The sequence below is a fragment of the Terrapene carolina genome, unplaced genomic scaffold (genome assembly GCF_002925995.2).
Source record: "Terrapene carolina triunguis isolate 2854851 unplaced genomic scaffold, T_m_triunguis-2.0 Scaffold88, whole genome shotgun sequence".
Taxonomy (NCBI): domain Eukaryota; kingdom Metazoa; phylum Chordata; order Testudines; family Emydidae; genus Terrapene; species Terrapene triunguis.
In genome coordinates this window covers 17,572,514-17,593,422 of record NW_020664439.1, presented here as the reverse complement: position 1 = coordinate 17,593,422, position 20,909 = coordinate 17,572,514, and the positions used below count along the sequence as shown (strand labels likewise).

At 41.1% G+C, this 20,909-nt stretch overlaps 1 protein-coding gene across 1 annotated transcript in view; it reads left to right on the top strand.

Annotated features, from left to right (window-relative positions):
- DNER (delta/notch like EGF repeat containing) overlaps positions 1-20,909 on the top strand; it is a 133,762-nt gene that overhangs the window by 11,988 nt on the left and 100,865 nt on the right. Inside the window, exon 2 of the mRNA XM_024210846.2 lies at positions 16,147-16,292. Coding sequence (XP_024066614.1) covers positions 16,147-16,292 — 146 coding nt within the window. The remainder of the gene's footprint in view (positions 1-16,146; positions 16,293-20,909) is intronic.

Here is a 20,909-nt window from a genome sequence, read left to right as displayed (position 1 = left end):
ATCCACAAAGGACCTAGGTGCCTAAGTCCCAGATTTAGGCACTACTGTGATCCACAGAATCCCTGCTCAGCTGTTACCTAACCCTGTGGGCACCTGAACTCACTTGGTGCCTAAATTTTTGCTGTAAAAGTTCCTTAGGTGCCTAAACCTCTGCTTCTGGGCATGTGCACTGCTGCCCAGGCAGGCATCTGGATGCCTATCTTCTGCCTAAGCCTCAAGCCAGGTGAAGATCGGCCTTCCCATACCTGTCTGTCCTCCAGGGCCTGATCCTGTAGGTGTGCTCGGAGGCTGCCTAACTCCACACAAAATGGCCACAGAATGGAGTAGAGAGCAGGACCGGCAAGTGATACTTAATTCAACTTTTGCCAAATCATAGTGCTGTATTTCTAAGCAACTTCTGCATTTTTTGGGGTGGAGGTAGAAAATTTACAATTTAAAAAAAAAAAAAATTGTCAAATACTTTGCAGTTCACTTTTAACTACTGTATGTCCCAGCAGGTAATCGTGGGAAGTGAGTACATTTTATAGTTTAACCTTTGGAAATTCAGCTTTTCAAAGCTTGTGGTAGATGGTTTATGACTTGTTGATATCTATAGTTTTTGGGGCAAAAACCAGTTTTCAGATTTCTGTTGCAGAATGATGGTCTAATGAAAAAAGCACAGGACTAGAAGTCAGGATGTTTGCAATCTATTCATGGCTCTGTCACAGACTAGCTGTGAGGCCTTGGACAAGTCACTTAACTTCTCTTACCTGTAAAACGGGGACACTAATACCTAATTCCAAGGGGTTTTGTGAGGCACAGTTCATTAAGTTTGTAAAGTGCTTTGAGGTCCTCAGATAATCGGTGTTGCTATTTATTATTATACAGTGTGTATATGTTAAAATAGGATTAGTCAATCCTTTCATGATCTTACCCATTTTCAGACTGAACCAATGAGCATAGATAAAACCTCTGCCTTTTACAGTCTGCCTCAGCTCCTTGAGGGATCAGACACTCTTGACAGTCTGTCTGTTTGGCCCCAAAATATTGTTAATTGCAAATTTGCCTGCACTGTGGGTGTTCTCAATTACTTTCATTCAGGAACATAACAAACGTGTAATGGGAAATCCTTGTGTGGGAAATCTATTAGTTTAGCCAATCCTGCCATCTTTTAGTATGCTGGCACCATTGTCTAGTGCAGTAAATACAGCCCTCAGAGACATGGCAGAAAGCCACACTCTAAGCTGATATTGCAGGCAGTATACAAATAATCTCATAAGGGTCCATATCACATTGCTATGTGATTTTGTTCATCTTTATGTGGTTTATTTGTTTCATCGAATTGTGCCATATTTAGAGGCAGTAACACAAAGCCATGAACTATTTTAAATGTGGTTCTACACAGAAAAGTGGCTGTGAAAATTCATTTTGGGGTTTATTATGCCCAGGTGATTCCAACTCATATTTGTTCAGTTTACAAATATAATCTAACCACCAGCTCTGCAAATTTCAGCTTCAGCTTTGAAAGTCAAGCTGAGTACTTTCCTTCTCAAGCACCACCACCAGTAATAAAGAACTACAGGCCAAATTCATGTCCTCAGTTGCACCTATGCAACTTCATTGTTATCAATCTGTACCTCAGTGATCCTCACTAAGGTTAGTGGCATTGCACAAATGTTACTGAGACTGAGAGCATAATTTGGCCAGCAATAGTACTACTGTGTTGATTATGTATTAGAAGGAAATGACTCAGCTTGACTATCCAAGCCCAGTGTGATTTTCAATGCTGGCAGTTAGTAAGGAACGTGTGTTTATTTGGAAACTGAGTGGGGTTTTTATGCTATTAGTGAGAAACAATAGAGATGTAGCCGCATGATGATGTTTTTACAGTTTTTGCTCAGAGAAGAATTACTTTTTAAATCCCAGTATTTCATGTGATTATTTTTTTTCTGACTGGAAAGCATTTGAAAGGGTTCTTGATATGTTTGTCACTAAGCACTACATTTAACAATGGAGATCAAATATGCTGCTGCCAAAATGGGGTCTGACTGATTCATGCCTTCTGTAACAAATTGTTCCTCCACACTTCAACATCAGTTATTTTTGTAATTGGGTGGAGGCCTGGTTAGCTAACCAGTTACAAATAACATGGTTTGTGTCCACATGGCAGCTTTTCTGCCATCACAGAGGGATCTGTGATGTTCTGGGCAGCTATTCTCTAGTGCCTTAGGCCTGGTCTACACTACAAAGTTAGGTCGATGCAAGGCGGTTTACTTCAACCTAGTCGTGCATGTTTCTACACTTAAATTGATCTCCCACCGCTGTAAGCACCCCATTACACCGATATACTAAAACCACTTCCCCGAGTGATATAGAGCCACAGTCAATGCGGTGCATGTGTAGACACTGCGTTACTTATGACAACCCTAATTGTCCTCCAGCAGCTATCCCACAATGCCACCCACTGACCATTCTGGTCACCATTGTGAACTCTGCTGCCCAGGGGCCACAGAGACCAGAAACCTCCCCTCCCCTTTAAAGCCCTGCACGTTTTTGAAATTCCTTTTCCTGATTGCTCAGCTTGGCAAGCACACTTAAAGCTTTCCATTTTTGAGCGCAACTGCCCAGCTGACCATGCCAGCTACACACTCCAGACATGTTGCTGCCTGGAGCAGACAGGAGATACTGGATCTCCTGGGCCTGTGGGGAGAAGAGGCTGTGCTATGGACCAGCCATAAAAACGTTGATATCTACGAGCAGATTGCTCATAGGATGCAGGAGAAGGTGTATGGCAGGCACCAGCAGTAGTGCTGTATGAAAGCCAAATTGCTGCTGCAGGAATACCAGAAGGTCAGAGAGGCCAACAATTAATCTGGTGCTGACCTGCAGACCTGCTGCCTATACAAAGAGATGCATGCCCTACTTGGCAGAGACCCCCCCCACACACAGCACCGCAGATAACTCTGAAGAGCCTGAGTCAAAGGTCTTTGCCATGAACGGCAAGGAGGAGGTAGTGGATCAGGAGGAGTAATATGGGAAACGGGAGATAGCGGGATCCAGCTGCGCAGCAAGCCAGGACCTGTTTTTGACTCCACCGCAGTCCAGCCAGTCCTGCCAGTCAAGCACGGGCGAGCCTGGTGCAGGGGAAGGAATCTCGGGTAAGTTTGTAGATAAATTTTTAATTAGAGGGATGGCACCCCCAAAGTAGCAGGACACATTTTTTGACTTTTCACTAATTTACTTGTGCTAGAAGAGGTAGTGGTACTACCAAGAGAGGTAGAGTTGCTATCTACTTTTCATTCCCCTCTAGAGTACAGGGGGCATGCAGAGCAGATTTTTTTTATGTGCATAGAGGTGTCCTTTGAATCCTGCTGAGAGATCTTCATGAAATTTTCATGGAGGTACTCTGCAATTGTCTGCTGAAGGTTTCTAGGGAGTGCTGCCTTATTTCTTCCTCCACACCACTCAGCTATAATTTCAGTAGGCACCATTGCAGTACACAGGCTAGCAGCACAAGGGTCTGGGCATCTTCGGGACGCTAGCAGCAACTGTGTTCTCTCTGCCTTTGCGACACTCAGGAGTGAGATATCAGCTAAAGCATCACAGCCTATGAAAAATGGTGCCAATATTCAGTGCTGTTGCCCTGCGCTACTAGAATCATGCAGCCGAGCAATTTCCTCTTCATTTCCCCAACTCCCAGAGGGCCATACTCACCATGGCTGGTGGTGTGTTGGGCACTGTGCACAAGCAATCCCAAGTAAAGGGAGAACGTAGGGGAGTGAGTTCAGCATCTTGTTTCACTTTCAGTAGCGAATATGCTCACAGTGGTACCTCTGAGTGTTTCATCTTCAGCTGCAGCCATTGCTACCTTCAGGGTCTCCCTCTCCACGCCTGAGCCAGATAAGGAGAAAGAAGGATTCAGGATCACACGTTCAATGAGATCCTGCAAGCCAGTGCTGCATATTGGACTGTAAGCACAGGGCCTGGAAGATGAACATTGTGGAAAGAGAAGTGGAGAAAGGCCCAGAAATCCCAGCAGGAAAAGGAGGGAGATGCACCAGGACGTAATGGGGCTTCTCAGGCAGCAAACACAGATGCTGCAGACTGTGATGGACCTGCAGGTTCAATGATCTCAGGCTCGCCTCCCTCTGCAGTCCATAGAGAACTCAATATATGGATCTCCCTATACGTGCCTCACAATCCATGTGGCATCAGGGCCTGCTGCAGTACCAAGCCACAGAATGTGGCTGAAATGGACATGAATGTTCTTTACCCTTCATAGGTTCAGTTCTCTTAATTTATTAAGTTTTTAATGTATTTTAAAATTGTACAGATTTTTTTGTTACAGAATAGAATTCTGTTGTTTGGAACATAATTCATCTGTGCCACTCCCCTGCACGACCTGTTCTGTCCTTCCGATATGTGTTGTACCCTGGAATGATTGTGTCCCATTGATTGTCCTCACTCCACCAAGTTTCCTCAGTCAACCTGTGGAACTCTTTGCCTGAGGAGGTTGTGAAGGCTAGGACTATAACAGGGTTTAAAAGAGAACTAGATAAATTCATGGAGGTTAAGTCCATTAATGCCCATTAGCCAGGATGGGTAAGGAATGGTGTCCCTAGCCTCTGTTTGTCAAAGGGTGGAATTGGATGGCAGGAGAGAGATCACTTGATCATTACCTGCTAGGTTCACTCCCTCTGGGGCACCTGGCATTGGCCACTGTCGTCAGACAGGATACTGGGCCGGATGGACCTTTGATCTGACCCAGTATAGCCATTCTTATGTTCTTATCTGTATCAGTTCACCACATATACTCAGAAGTTCTGAAAACAACAGATTACCTGTTATTGCACAATAATCCTGATGCTTGTTGTTGCACAGTGTTACACAACTCATAGGATCAGTCACAAACAAAATTAATAGGTTCATTGACAATGTTATATTCGTAGATGTACAGCAATCACCACACAATTCATATCAGGCCACAAAAGAGCAGGGCCCGGCAGAGCACACTACAATAGATATTACTCTGGCTCACTGTTAAAATGGTCTTTCAAAGCCTCCCTGAACCTTATAGATCCACGTTGAGCTCTTCTCATAGCCCTTGTGTCTTGCAGTTCAGATTCAACAGACTGCTGCTCCACCTCTGCCCTCCACACGGGTAAACAATACCAATTGTCATTTTGCACCTGCTGAACCAGTAGTTGAATCGTTCCTTAATGCTGTCAGTCTGACCAGCATGTGGCTTCGTGAGCCAGGGGAGCAAGTGGTAGGATGGATCCCCCAGATCACTATTGGCATTTCAGCATTGCCAATGGTAATCTGCTGGTCAGGAAAGAAAGTCCCTGATTGTAGCTTTCTGAACAGTCCTGTGTTCTTAAAGATGCGAGTATCATGCACCTTCCCTGACCAGCCCACATTAATGTCGGCGAAGCATCCCTGGTGATCCACCAGTGCTTGCATAACCATAGAAAAGTAGCCCTTTCTATTGATGTACTCAGCGGCAAAGTGGTCTGATGCTGAAATAGGGACATGCATGCCATCTATTGTTCTACCACAGTTCAGGATATATCCTGCATATTACCCAGAGTCACAGTCCTGCAAAGCAGGAGGTGATTAATGGTCTTGCATAACTACAGCCCCCACAGTGGAATTCCTGACTCCAAATTGATTCCCGACTCACCGGTAGCAATCTGGCATTGCAGATTTCCACAGTGCAATCTCCACTTGCTTCTCCACTGTCAGTGCCGCTCTCATTTTGGTGTCCCTGCACTGGAGGGCTGGGGTGAGCTTGGCACATGGATCCAAGAATGTGGACTTGTGCATCTGAAAGTTCTGCAGTCACTGCTCATCATCCCAAACCTGCATTATGATCCAATCCCATCAGTCAGTGCTTGTTTCTTGGGTCCAGAAGCAGCACTCCATATCTGCAGCTGCTCCGTGAACGCCACCAGCAACCTTGAATTGGTTCTTGCTATGTCCCACAGCAATCTGTCCTTCGGGGAATTGTGTTCTTCAGTCATTTGGTTCTTTTTGCAGCTGTGCAAATACTCCAGGATCATGCACCCTGTGCTTACAATGTTCATGATAAAAGTATAGAACTGTGCAGGTTCCATGCTTCTGTCAGAGATGGCAGACATTGAAGAGGGCTGCGTGGGTTTGTGGGATTTTGAAAAAAGGTGCAAAAATTATGGGAAATAGATAACATGATGGGATGGAGACAGTTGCAAACTGGGAAGTTGACTCCATGCTCCCAGTAACTCCTGCTTAACTTTTTTTTGGCCTTCATGCACTTCCAAAGCTTCCCATAAGAGAGTGCACTGATGCCTACCCATGATGCACTGCTCTCTGAATCAATACAAGCACTTCTGGTGAGTATACACACCGCCGACACTAGGAGCCAAGTATACATAAGCACAAATGATGTACTGAGTATGGTGGCTGTATGCCGATGTAACTGTTGCAATGTTCAGGATCATGATAATTGACAATATCAGATACACTTGGAGGGCCCAAGCATCATGTGTAGGTTCACCAGAGAAACAAATGGTGAACAAGACCCTGGTGCATGACGCAGAACAGAATCTCAGTTTTGAGCTTTGTAATTTAGTGGAGGAGATTGAGTGGAGGAGATTGAGGGTAATTGTATTTCAATCTTAAAATTACTAATTTTGCTCCAGCACTGTATGAACAGGCATGGCTGGAGAAAAATGTATTTCTGTGTTGGATGCACTGTAGCACGGAAATAGAGCGCATTTCTGCACTCACCAAGCACAATAGCCAAAGCAGCGTGCATGCACCAAGAGCCATGTCTGTTACCCTTCTGAACCCAGCCCCATCCATACAACCAGCTACGCTCCCAGTAATGCACAGTAATAGTGACCTTGCACATTACCTTAGTCGGCCACCTTCCTGTACTGTTGCCAGACAGCTTTGGTAACATCATCTTCTCTCCTTCATTGGCTGGTCCAGTTCAGATTCTGTAGCTCTTCTCAAAAGTCACCTATGCTGTGGCTGTGAGATCCCACATCCAGCATCTTGAAATGGGAAAGTAGTTGTCTGTCAGTTGCCAGAGACTGTGTTTGAGTTCTTCACCTGATGGTATTGTGTAGTCATTTTTTCTCCCACTTCACTGGATGCTGCTATCCACAAGGTAATAAGAGACTCACTGACACACTTTCTGATTGGTTTGCTAAACTCAAAATAGCTTGGATACCTAACTTGTGCCAGACAACAGCAAGTAAAGCCTTGCACTGTTCCTCAGACCCAAAGTACTCCCTTGCCTTTGTCATAGTAGAGATTATGATCTGTTATCAACGTTATGAAAACAAAGGAAGATAGTCGTTTTGTGCTTTGTGGCTTCCAGGTGATGTAGCCAGAGTAGCCCTCTATGATAGTTTATACACAGGGGCAGAATCTCCAGAGGGCAAGTATATATAGTGGCACCCTCTGACTGCACTGATTTATGGAAGAAGGAAGGGCTAGCTGTACTGGTTATAGTGGTGTGGTTCAGAGTTTCTGATCTACATAACAAAATTAGTTGCAAGACCCAAGCTATGTGCCAAACTGGTCTGGAGGAGGATTGTTGTGTTTTGACTTTCCTACTTTTTTGTTCCTCGACTTTCTTGAAGTGAGAGAAATAGAAGGGTTACGGTATGTGCTTTGTGCTCCTAGGCTGAAGGATGCAAAACAGCAACGATGGGAATGAGATCTAGTATATCTTACCATGTATGGTACCAGTGAAATCGTACAGATATATTTTCATTATCAACTGATTATGTATAAGCTTGAAAGATTCTTTCTTTTAAAATAGATGCAGAGTTCTTCCATTTCAGATTCTGATTTATAAGGTTTTCAAATTGTTCATACACACCGGTGTAAATAGTTCAGCCCTGACGTCTTTCCCTGAAATTACTTTGACATCATTACATTTTAACTGGGCCTTGGAAAGACTGCGAAGTTAAATTGAACAAAATTACCTATCATTATAAGCAGCTATATTATTTTTCTCGAGGCTCGAGATCAAGGGAGCTGTAAACATGTCTGAAATTATCCTCCTACCTGGAAATTAAAGCAGAGCTTAGATATGCTCTTGTTCAATCAGAGCTATTGGATGTGAAGCAGAAAGTAATTCATTTATGTTTATACAGGAGATCGGACTAGATTCTCACAGTGGTCCTCTCTGGCTTTAAAATCTATGAATCTTGTATACCTAAATAGAAATACTGAAAGGAGAAAATAAATAGTCTTGTTTTATCTTCACAATCTTGGGAAATTAGGTGTGATAATTAGGAATTATAAGAAAAAATGTGGCACTCCAGTGAGAGAAATGATTTCTTCAGCAGTTTGCCAAGGGCTTTTGTTGCCAAAATAGTAACGAGACTCAAAGTACAAAGGAGGCTGATTTTAAATTCCTTTAGGGAACTGTCCTGAAGAGTGTGTAACAATCTGTTTCAGACAAGCAAATAAACTCTAGATACTTCCAAACATGCATATATAATTACATAACTGTCTCTCTATCGAGGACTATCAAATTCTATTGTAAGAGAAAGTGAGTTTTGGCTGCACCTTTATACTGATGGGTAATATATGATGTCGATTAGGTCCAGAACAGTTTGGCAGTTTTCAGAAAAGGTCAGCAGCATACCACGTTACTAGTAAAACCAGACATCAGAGATATAGCTAGTTAATTTTTCATCGAGACTATTGGAATATTGGCTAATTGATTATGGTTAAATCCAAGTGGATTAAATTTATGTTGGACAAGAAGACATTTTCTGTGCTCTTTCCCCTCACCCTCCGGTTTGCAACATGGAAATTAAGGTATAGATCATTACAAATTAGAAACACTAACTAATTATCCCCATTATACAGTAAAATTGTAAAATGAAATGGAAAAGTCTCCATTAATATTTTCTACAGCACTCATAGAATTACTAACATACCTAGAAGCTAAGGAGTGCTTAATAAAAGCTCTGGAAATAGCTTTCTTTAAGCATCCAAGCAACACGATCCCTGTTTTATTGAGTACTGTACTCATTATAACTTTTATATTGTCCTAAATTTTCTTCTGATCAAATAAAGCACTCAGTCTCCAGTACGTAGCACAAGCAGCTAGGCTGTGAACTGAGGAGTTCCTTTGGGGCTAAAGGAAAGGTATCCTTCACTGCCTCAAGCTGTAGCTTAGCAACAGAGCTGATCCACATCCCTTGAACTAAGCTTAGAGCTAGAGTAGCTTCCACGGTACCTATGCCTCCCCTAGGCAGAGAGAATGTCCAGTGGATCTGTTGGTACACTCACAATGGTGCTCATCATCTTCATGCAGGAGTTTCCCAGAGAACTGGTCTTTTAAGGTTTACATGTCCCCTGTGTGAGTTCCCAAGATCTCGCTCATCCTATGCAATTGATTTGTACAGGTTCCACATCAGGCAGGGACCTTTGGAAGAGAGGCAGAATTTACCACATAGTAGAAAAAATTCTTGGAAAAAACATTATGAAACGCTGAGAAAAATGCAATTGTATTCCCTAAATTCTTTTGTGAAGGGTAAGAATAGTAGTCTGAATTACATCCCTGTTTACCATGTAAACATCATTATCTCTTTGGGAATAACCGCATTAGGGAATAGCTACATAAGAATGAAATCTTAGGGTGCGAGAGGAGGGTAATGTGTCATTGAAAATCTTTCTATTTCATGTACTTTCTGCTTCTCTTTTCGGTCATTCTTGTTAATGATATTTGTATAAAAATAGAATATTTCCTTAGGGTCTTGCTGTTTATTCCCTCCAGAAATCTTAATCCCTCATTGGATGCATATCAGTCACATTCCAAGCAACTAATTTTGATGTCACAAATAAATTTATGACTTCAGATGGGGAATAACATCAGGAGAAAGTGAGCTGTAAAAAAATAAATAAATCTCATTTCCATGCCTATATTAGTGTAATTAAGGGTAAGGAAAGAGAAACAAACAAAACTTAAATAAGTAGGTTTTTCAAAGATTTCCATGATGTGTAAAGCTGCTTTTAGAAACTCAGACGAATTTGGATCAAAATTTAGTTTTATTAGAATTTATTATGTTTGTGTTTAGATTGATGGTGGTAACATTGTGCTTTTTAGGCTATGGCTACACAACAGCTTACATTGATATACGTTGTATCACTCGGGTGTGAATTAGCGACCCACTGAGCAACATAACTTATGCCAATTTATACCAACATACCTTATGCTGTCCGGGGTGGACAGCAGTGTCGGCAGGAGTGTGGTAGCCCATAGAAGCACTTACATGCACTTTCCAGCAGAGGCCAGGTGGACATCCAGTCAAAAATTTAGCTTTAGAGACTCAGTGTCATTTTGTGTTTTGTCAAAAGTATGGGACAGATAATGTGTAGCCTGAATGGACAAGTTTGTTGCCACCTTCCACTGGTTTGATTTAGTCCATGTCTGTCTCTGATAGTGTCCAGTACCCAGTGCTTCAGAGGAAGGTTTAAAAAAATAGATGAACAAAATTTAATAGACAGTTATAGAATTAAACCGCTCGTAGGGGAGAAGTCTTCCTAACCCCATTAGTTAGAGCCTGGCTTACATTGTGAAGCGTAAGGATTTCTACCCTTTGTGTTTTTAAAAAGACAAAACCACTAACTAATAAAAACTGAGGCACTGAAAAGAGAGACACAAAAAAGCCTTCTAACTCACTGCCTCTGCCACTGAAATGAACTGAGTTATAGTGGGTGCTGCGCCTTCTTAGATGCCCTGGGTCCAAACATTAGGATCCATGAGGGAAGATCCACACAGCCCCATTGGATGCTGCTATATAAAGAGCTCTGAGCATGTATGTTGTAATGGGTTGGGTCACAGAGACCCCCTTGGGACTGCCACCTGATGTGCTGAGACTACCCCTGAGCCTGTTTTCCCTGCCAGCTTGGGACTTCAGAACCCTGTCTTGTTGAGCTAGCCTGCTGCAAACACAGACCCAGATCTGAATCACTTGCCCCAAAAGCTGCAGACTTAAGTGGAAACAGCTTAAGAAGTGGTCCTGTCTCTAGCATCCAGACACCCAGCTCCCAATGGTATCCAAACCACAAATAAATCCGTTTTACTCTGTATAAAGCTTATACAGAGTAAACTCATAAATTGTCCACCCTCTATAACAGACAGAGAGATATGTATAGCTGTTTGCTCCCCCAGGAATTAATTAATTACTCTGGGTTAATTTATAAGCAAAAGTGATTTTATTAAATATAAAAAGTAGGATTTAAGTGGTTCCAAGTAATAACAGACAGAACAAAGTAAGTTACCAAGCAAAATAAAATAAAACACACAAGTCTAAGCCTAATACAGTAGGAAACTGAATACAGATGAAATCTCACCCACAGAGATGTTCCAATAAACTTCTTTCACAGACTGGACTCCTTCCTAGTCTGGGCCCAATCCTTTCCCTTGCGGCCCATAGAGTTACAGCTGTTTGGCGGTGCTTAACGCTTTCCAGGAGGGAGGGGAGGAGGCGGGGCAGGGGTGGGGATTTGGGGAAGGGGTTGGAATAGTGGCAGGGAGGGAGTGGAGTTAGGGTGGGGACTTTGGGGAAGGGGTTGGAATGCGGGTGGGGAAGGGGTAGGAAGAGGCAGGGCAGGGGCGGGGCCTCATGGAAGGGGTGGAGTGGGGTTGGGCGGGGGGGGGGGGGGGGGGGTTTTGGGCTTTTATACCTTTATATGAAAAGGTGTCAGTGATGCGGCCCTCAGGCCAATGTACTAGTCCTCATGTGGCCCTCATGGTGATTTGAGTTTGAGATCCCTGTTATAAATGGAAAAGCACCAGGTTTAAGCTGGATTCCAGTACCAGGTGACATGGTCACATGTCCTGTGAGACCCCGAGCCTTCATTCTTCCTGGCCTGACTCACAGGAAGGCTTGCAAGTAAACAGAGCCATTTACAACCAGTTGTCCTAGTTGATGGGAGCCATCAAGATTCCAGACCACCATTAATGTCCCACACTTTGCATAATTACTATAGGACCTCAGAGTTATATTTCATATTTCTAGTTTCAGATACAAGAATGATACCTTTATACAAATAGGATGACCACACTCAGTAGATTATAAGCTTTGTAATGATATTTTACAAGAGACTTTTTGCATGAAGCATATTCCAGTTACATTATATTCACACTCATTGTGGGGAGGGATAGCTCAGTGGTTTGAGCATTGGTCTGCTAAACCCAGGGTTGTGAGTTCAATCCTTGAGGGGGCCATTTAGGGATCTGGGGCAAAAGTCTGTCTGGGGATTGGTCCTGCTTTGAGTAGGGGGTTGGACTAGATGACCTCCTGAGGTCCCTGCCAACCCTGATATTCTATAATTAGCATATTTTCATAAAATCATATGGAGTGCAACGTCACATATGTCAAGTGCGTGTTCAGGAGAGGGATCCATATAGACAGTATTAGTATTCATGTATTAATAATGCAGAAATACCAGCATTTTAAAAAAAACATCCTAGGTTAATTCTGAAAAGAAGAGACTAAAGGATTTCCTTGGGGCAAGGGGAGGGTGTTTCCTATGCAAATCCAGAGAAATTTTAGATGATATTCATATTTATATCTTAATTCTCCAAGCCTCAAAATATGGCAGTTCAGCTAAACTTCTAGAATCTGTAGAGGCTCCCTTTCTCTCCTAGTATATTTCTCTTCCATCCGTTCAGGTGCCCTCCCCTTTACCTGCAGTTGTCTTCTGCAAAGAGAGAGACAGTAGCCTGCAAATTGTCCTGTCCCTTCCTCCTTACTGAATGGAAGCAGCAGCAGCAGCAGACCCGTTGCCCCTGTGACATATTAAGGGGGCATCCCATGTCTTTTCTCCATTGAGGGTCCCCCAGTTGTGTCTCCTGCAAGTTGGGAGGGTTCACCTGAAGAAATGGAGGAAAATAAACTTGTTCCAAAAGGGTCTTATAAATGTATTTACCTGTGAAAGTGCACTTCAGATCTTCTGCCAAACACTTTGGAAACTTTTCAAAGTGTTTTTACCAGGTTTGTAGATTGATGATGGAGTGAATGCTGAAAGAGGTTTTCAAATATCCCTTGATCAGCAAAGCCTTTCCACCTAAAAACAAAGTCATGCTGCCATTTCCATTCCTGTGTTATAGCTTGTTTTAAATATTACCAATATATGCCATTGCCCAGAGTTTTCTCAACCTGAAACTATGCTAATTTATATGTTCCTATCTCCAGGCAGTGTTAGGAAATAAGTTGATGGGGTCTACAGCTCCTCCGTCTGATAAATGATCAGTACAAATGAGAGTGCTTTCACCCAAAAATCTTTCACCCTCTCCTGCACATGCACTTGACATACAAGCTCAGAGCTCTTTACGTAGCAGCGTCCAGTGTGGTTGTGTGGATGCTCCCTCATGTATCCAAATGTTTGGACCCAGGGCATCTAAAGCACACATCTAAAATAGCAATAGTCCAGAGCAACCCAGATATAGTTACCCAAAGTCTGAGATGGTGTTGAGTGGTCAGCAGTAGGTTTGTGGGGGCCAGCCTTCCTCCTAGCCACTAGGGAGTTGGATGTCAGCCTCCTAGCTCATAGAAATAGTAATTTCAAACTTCTCCAAATTACACACACTGACTGATCTTTTTATAGGTTGCTCAAAACAAAGCTAATAACTCATAGTAACCCCTTGCAAACTAATAGTTTTCCTAACATCAGCAAGCAACTCCTAGTCATAACATCAGCAAAAACTCATAATCAGGAACACACAAATCCAAGGTCAGCTATCCACACTTTCGCCCATTCTCATGATTCTTCCAATTTTATTTTCCATCCTTATCAGCAAAACTGCAGCTGCAGCTATTTCCTGTGCTTATACAAAGCTCAAGTTATTTCTAACAATGTGGTGTTCTCGCTTCCAGTTAATGGTGGCTGAGTGCACAAAATGGCTGTGGTATTGTCAAATCAATTTATTTTGTAACAATGCCTTATAGATACACAACTGGGTTTTTAATATGCAGCAGAAGGAGAATTGTGTTAAAAGGAGAGAAATGTATATGGAACAGTATGTTTTGGCTGAAAAATTAGAACCAGAAGATTGCACAGTTTGTTGCTTCTATAGGTTGAGATCATTTCACAGACCTGGGGCTTCTTTATACCTCCATTCCACAAGCTGCCTGTGTGTCATCCTCCCTGCGTCGTCTATTTCAGGGACCCCTCATGCCGGGGCCTTTGTGTGCCTCATTTTCCCCCTCCACCCTGTAACAAAATAGGAGATAGCTGTATTGTATTTATGACTATTGTGCATTCCTCTCTGTTTGTTTGTGATAGGTTACTTACTATGGGGTGAGATCAAAAGGAGGTGTTGGAGAAATCAAGCAGGAAAGACAAAATTATGACCTAGATAAGGAGCATCCCAGCAAACACTCAAACACAATAGGCAGGTTACTTGCTGTAAAGAGGCTGCCTGTCTGGTGCCAGCAAGATGATACAGCTGTTTTCTCCAGGCTGAGACCAGAGATCAGAAGACACTGGTCAGTTAAAGATTTACTCCTGCGGAAAGGGGAGGAAAGGTTGTCAGCAGACTGAGGCTGACACCCAGGCTGATTGAGACATGGAAAGAGGGTCTGTGGGGATGAAAACTAACTCTCAGACTCAGAAGGGTAGTCTGCAATATGCTGGACCTACCTGAGATATTTATAGAGAAGTTAAGATCCCTGTAGGACTCTGTTGTTTTAACCCATTTGCTATGCATGTGGTGCACCCTTTGGCAAATAAATACTACTTTGTTCTGAAAAAGCTGTTTCTCCATCACTGCAAACTTATTCTGTCATAGTCTCCTGGAGGAAATGAGTGTACAGGTGCCAAAACCAGTTTGACCTTTCAGATTAACATGATTGGTAAATAGGAGGGCTGCAAGCCAGAGATCCAGTCTGAGGGTAGGACTGTGTTGTTCTACCCAGAGTGAGGTGTAGGAAGCTAGAGCCTGTCACCTGAGGGGTGCACTTAAAAAGCACAGCTTGCACTCTAACCATGAAACTCCCCATTCATTCCATCCCCCCATACCAAGGGCTCTATACAAACCCATTCTGCCCTCTGCCAGGGATTCTGTGTGCCTCCATTCCTCTCATAACTTCACTTCCCCAATTGTCGTCTTCCATTTTTTCTTTCTCTTTCAGGGTGTCAGTATTTTGAACTGTATTGGGAGGGTGGATAGAGCTGATATGGAGGCATTGTTATTATGAAAGGTGTTAATGACTGCCATCAACTATTTGATCTGTAGAAAATTACAGAATACTTGAGTTGCTCGTCCTGCTGACCAGATGGTGGGGACAACTTGGGTCTCCCATTTCTCCCTTCCAGTTTTTTTGATTTTGAGCAAAATCAATAGGGTTCAGTCCAGTAATGCCTAGAACAGTCCCCAACGTTTTGGAATTGATTGGATGTGGTGTTCAAAAGTTCTCATGTTACATTGAAACAGAGTAATGCCTTCAAGTAGAGGGTAAAGCTGCTCAACTTTGATCTAAAATGCTACTAGGAAACATTTGAGTTGTTAGTGATTCATTGTAATTTATGTTGTGTTGTTTCAATGATGTGCTTATTAACTCTGTTCAAACTAAATTTTCCATGCTACAGATTGATTATTTAGGTTAATTTTTAACCTAATTTGTTTACTTTGTTGGCTTTGCTTTCATGTTACCATTAAAAACTGAGACAAAATCAAGGAAAACTAGGCTTTTATTTCATCTACTCTCCTAAGCTATTGTAGTTGTCTGTTATATATTTTATGGTACTTAAACTAAAATATAGTTTTATTGGAAACAAGGCAAATTGAAGATCAACTTTAAGGGGCAGGTTAAGTACTTAAGGCCATGTTAAGCAAATTATTTGTTCATTCTTTGAGGTGAAATGGGAGTTTTGCCAGAGGAAGGAGTGCTGAATGACACTCTAATGATGCATCTTGACTCTGGAATGTCTTCCATTTGTCAGTCAACTTGATCAGTAACATGGACAAATTCCACCCTAACTTAAATCCCACGTAAGCTTTCAGTGGGGTTTCATGAGAAGTGATGAGGGTGAAATTTGAACCATAGTTTCTTTGTATTCAATATTTTTTTACTTTACTAATAATAAAACCATTCATTAGAATTTTTTATTTTAAATTAAAAACCTTTAATCTCTGTTTCTTTTCAGGTTTTGTGAATGATTCAGTTACTAAATGCATTGTGGCTTTACGCTTAACTGTGGTAGTAAAAGTCAGCACCTGCATGCCTGTGGGAAGCCACTCAGATGACTTTCAGTGTTTGGGAAAAGGAAAATGTATCACAAAACCATCTGAGGTAAGGTGAAACATTATCAAAAACCTTATTTAAAGAGTAGACATTAAATGGGGTAGGACATAGCTCATACGTTTAGACTAGTATTTCGATACTAATTCCACTGTGTGTGCGTGCGTGCGTGCATGCATGTCTATATGTTTCAAAAGCTGGTAAAGGTTACTAAGTAATAACAGTGTACTTGTCTGTCACATCATTTACAAAACTGAAGATCTGAAAAGCAAAGAAATAATTAATTAAAGATGTGAAGAATCAAACGCTGCCCAGATAACAAAAAAATATTCGTATCCAGTATAAAGTAATTTATATTTCATCACAACAAAACCAACTTAACTTTCACCATCAAGGAATACTTTTCTTCACTAGTGATCTCAAAATATAAACACCCCCTCTTTTGAAACAAAAGCATTAATTGATATATGTTCACATGAATGATCTCCATAGTGTTATATTGGCAATTTCTTAAATATTTAGGTAAAAGATCAGTAGAATGGGTACACAGCTTCCCCTGAGGACTATAGCCTGGTTTGAGAGTAGAAAGGGGAGGGAAAGCAGAGGCTGCACTGAAGAGAGCTGAGTTGCAATAAGCAGTGAACCCAAATCTTCACGTGAACCTGCAGACCTGTACAATCTGGTTTGTGCAGCCCACGCAGCTCTGTTGTTTTTAAGGTTTTATGTAATCTTACGCTGTTCTCACCATGTATGTTAATCTATGTAATGACTTATTCAGAAATTTTAAAATGGTGCCACCGATTCATATAAATCAGCTTGGGTAGAAACAAGGCAGAGCTGTTTGAGTAATGCTGAAAATCAAAAAGATACACTAGAATTGGAAAACATACATGAAGGGTAACAAAAATTATTTGGGTTATGAAACAACTTTCATATGAGGGGAAATTAAAAAGACTGGGACTGTTCAGCTTGGAAAAGAGACACTGAAGAGGGATATGATAGAGGTCTATAAAATCATGACTGGTGTGGAGAAAGTGAATAAGGAATTGTTATTTACCCCATCACATAACACAGGAACCAGGGATCACCCAAACAAACAAATAGGCAGCATGTTTAAAAAAACCATAATAGTATTTCTTCACACAATGCACAGTCAACCTGTGGAACTCGTTGCCAAGGGATGTTGTGAAGGCCAAAACTATAACTGGACTCAAAAAAGAATTAGATAAGTTCATGGAGGATAGGTCCATCACTGGTTGTTAGCCAAGATTGTCAGGGATGCAATTCGATGCTCTGGGTGTCCCTAAGCCTCTGACTGCGACATACTGGGACTGGATGACTGGGGATGGATCACTAGTTAATTGCCCTGTTCTGTTCATTCCCTCTGAAGCATCTGGCATTGGCCACTGTCGGAAGACACAGGATACTGAGCTAGATAGACCATTGGTCTGACCCACTATGGCCATGCTGACATTTTTATGTTATATTGTTTTTCCTTACTGTATCTGATTACTGTTGACTTCACTTCTCTTTCCCTTTAGCAATACTGTATTGAAGGACTATAGTAGAGATCATAGGAATTTCATTGATCACTTTGTGGTCTAGTTCCTCTAGACAAAATAACATGCAAAGGAAAGAATTATAAAACCTTCTGATAAATTCTGTTGTCTGGATGTCATTTTTACCAGTCTAGTCTGTGTTTCTTTGAATTAGGCCACATATTCTCCATTAGTCTATATGGAAAATGTCTTGTGTATATATTAGTTTTTTAACAACAAACATTTTAGAGCACAGTAAAAACCTAGATTAACTGTGAATATTTAATATTCACTTGGGAGATAAAAGTAGTGGTGGCTGTTGAGCAAATATTAACATCTGTTAGCCTTCTGTGCACAGAAAAGTTGGCACGTTTGGGGAATTAAATAATAGCTCAGCTGCTACCATTTACTAATTTAAACTCTAAACAAAAGCACATTACATTGACAGAAAATTGTAGTTTGAACTGCAATGATAATAATTGAACTGCTAAAATACATATATCCATGACAGTATTAACATCTGGAAGAATGGAACAGCTTCTTCAGACCTGAAAAATAATGTTTTTAAAATACTTGAGATATTATACACAAAATTACTACAAGACCATTTTAGAAATAAATGCTACTTTCCAGTTTAGGGCCTTACTGTAGTGGTTGTCTATCAATGTTGTTCATTCAAGTACACATGTGTCCTATTTCATAAACTAGTTTAATTTTTTAATTTATTTCCTTCTAAATTTTAAAATTTTCTTTCAGAACCACAGCTTTCTAAATCACATAAGCTTCTTACATAATAATACATTAAAAACTTAGTATGGGACATCATAATGTGAATATGTGCCCATTCTTTATTTAGTAAGAAGAATTATTTAATTTAGTATGGATAATTTTGTTTGGATTTTTAAATGCATTTATTAACACTCCTAAAGCACAGGTACAAAATTGAAACTTTATAAGAGTAGTTCAACCAAAAATCATGTGGAAGATAAAGCATATGAACTAGAATGTTCACTAAAAAAGGAGGAAGGCAGTATACTTCTCCCTTTCCTCTTTCTCCCTGTTTATTTTCCCATCTTCTCTCTCTTTTCTCCATCTGATAATATGTTATGTTATATTACATAGACCTAAAGATCTACATTGACTGTTGTATCTGACTATTTTGGAAGAAGTAATGACCTGTTGGTGTATTCTGTGTTTCATTCATGAAGATGTGTGCATTATAATTTGTAATGAACCTATTTATATAGATCTTTGACCTGTACCATTTTACAAAAAATAAAAAAGAAACAAAATTGGTTCAGTGCTATCAAATAGGGTCTGTCAACCCTCAACTTCAAAACCCCATTCAATACCCACCACTCCACCTTCAAATCTTTGGAAAACAAATGCCCAATATAAGTCTTGATGCAAGCTCTGGCAGTCATTAAATCCAGGCCTTGGCAGACCAAAGGGGAAGTACTTTCCAGGGGTGATGAATCCTTACTGAGAATGCCCAATCAGTAGGTCCCATTCATGTAATCATTACTAGCCTTTATTGTTGTACTGGCATAGAACCACATAAAGAATCAGGCTATAGGGAGAGCAAGGCATCACCATTTAAAGTTTTATAGGTTAAAACTCAGAACATGGGAATTATTTTTGCAAACAATGGCCTTTTTCATTGAAAAATTCCAAAACTCAGTTTTTTTGACGAGCTCTGTAGCTGGTAGAGAAATGACGTATTTTTCACGAAAATAATGAAAAAAGGATAATTTTTTTGTCAGAACATTTCAAATTTCAAACCTTTTTTGCAGCAGCTCTAAAAATGAATGCATTAAACCTCAGTCAGAAATCATTTGATATCAGTGCTAATCACACAGAACAGATGTAACGTTCTGCCTATGATAAACATGGCCAAATGGCCAGGCAGATGTATTCTGAAATTTTAGAATGGTCTTAAGATATGTCACCCCATTTAGAGTGTATTACAGTAATGCAATCCAGTCTTGATATGACAAAAGCTTGGATGACCTTGATGAGATCTGTATCTGAAAGAAAATGTTACAACCTTTTTGCCAAGCACACACGATAAGTTGCTTTTTGGTTAAGTGCTGAAACTTGTAACATCCATCAGCTTCTGAACTCCAACTAGATCTCTAGTTTGTAAGCCTGCATAAGAAATGGCAGGCTTACTCTCTCAACTGGGATGCTGATATCTTTGCTATTTCTTCAGATTGCATCCTGCACCTTATAAGCATCACCTTTGACTTTTCTGGGTTGAACCTCAATCAACTAATCCTCATCAACACCCCAATCTCTGTTAGACATGAAACAAGTCATTCAGCTGTGTTGACTGTGCTAGAAGAGAGAGAAATATTAAGTTGGATGTCATCTGCATACTATAGACAGCACAGCTGGTATTTCTAACCTCCTAAAAGCCCAAATGATCATTGAACAGGAGAGGGGACAGAATGGAACTCTCTCTGTCTCTGCATGGGAGAGCCCTTGAGGGAAATGAATAATTGTCTAGGACTACCCTCTTGGTTCTCTTAAGGAGAAAGGAATGGAGTCACTTGAGGGTCTCCATCTATTAGTGCTAGGCTCTGTAGGGGAGAAAACACACCTCATGGTGTTGCCTGATTTGTTGAGTGGATATTGATTATATCGATTTTCCTTTAGAGTTTCCAGTTACACTCCCAATTGACAAAACAATTCAACTTCTTGAGGTTTGCCAGGTTCCCGCCCCAGGGTCAAGCACAACAGAAAGATTAAGTTCAATTTCAAATTCAGTTTCTTGTTGGGGACCATGCAAAACAGTGACACACACGCTCGGAGCAGAGCTAAGATTTTAATAATTTTATTAATACAATCAGTAAAAATACAAATGTTCCAAACCAAATGAGAATGTAACTATAGTGCAAATGAGGCTGATATCCCACATCAGCCCATATGCGTACTCTCACAATTCTCATGGAGACCTAGAGGTGGGAAGGCTGGGTCCTATCTGATCTCCGGCATGCTAAGCTAATCTGATGGTCAAGGTCCTGAGAGCTCTCTAGCTTCTGTGGTGGTTGGGCCTATTTATAGGGTCCGGTGGCTGCCGTGAATATGCATGCAAATATTCTACTCCTCTATCCAAAACTAAATTCCT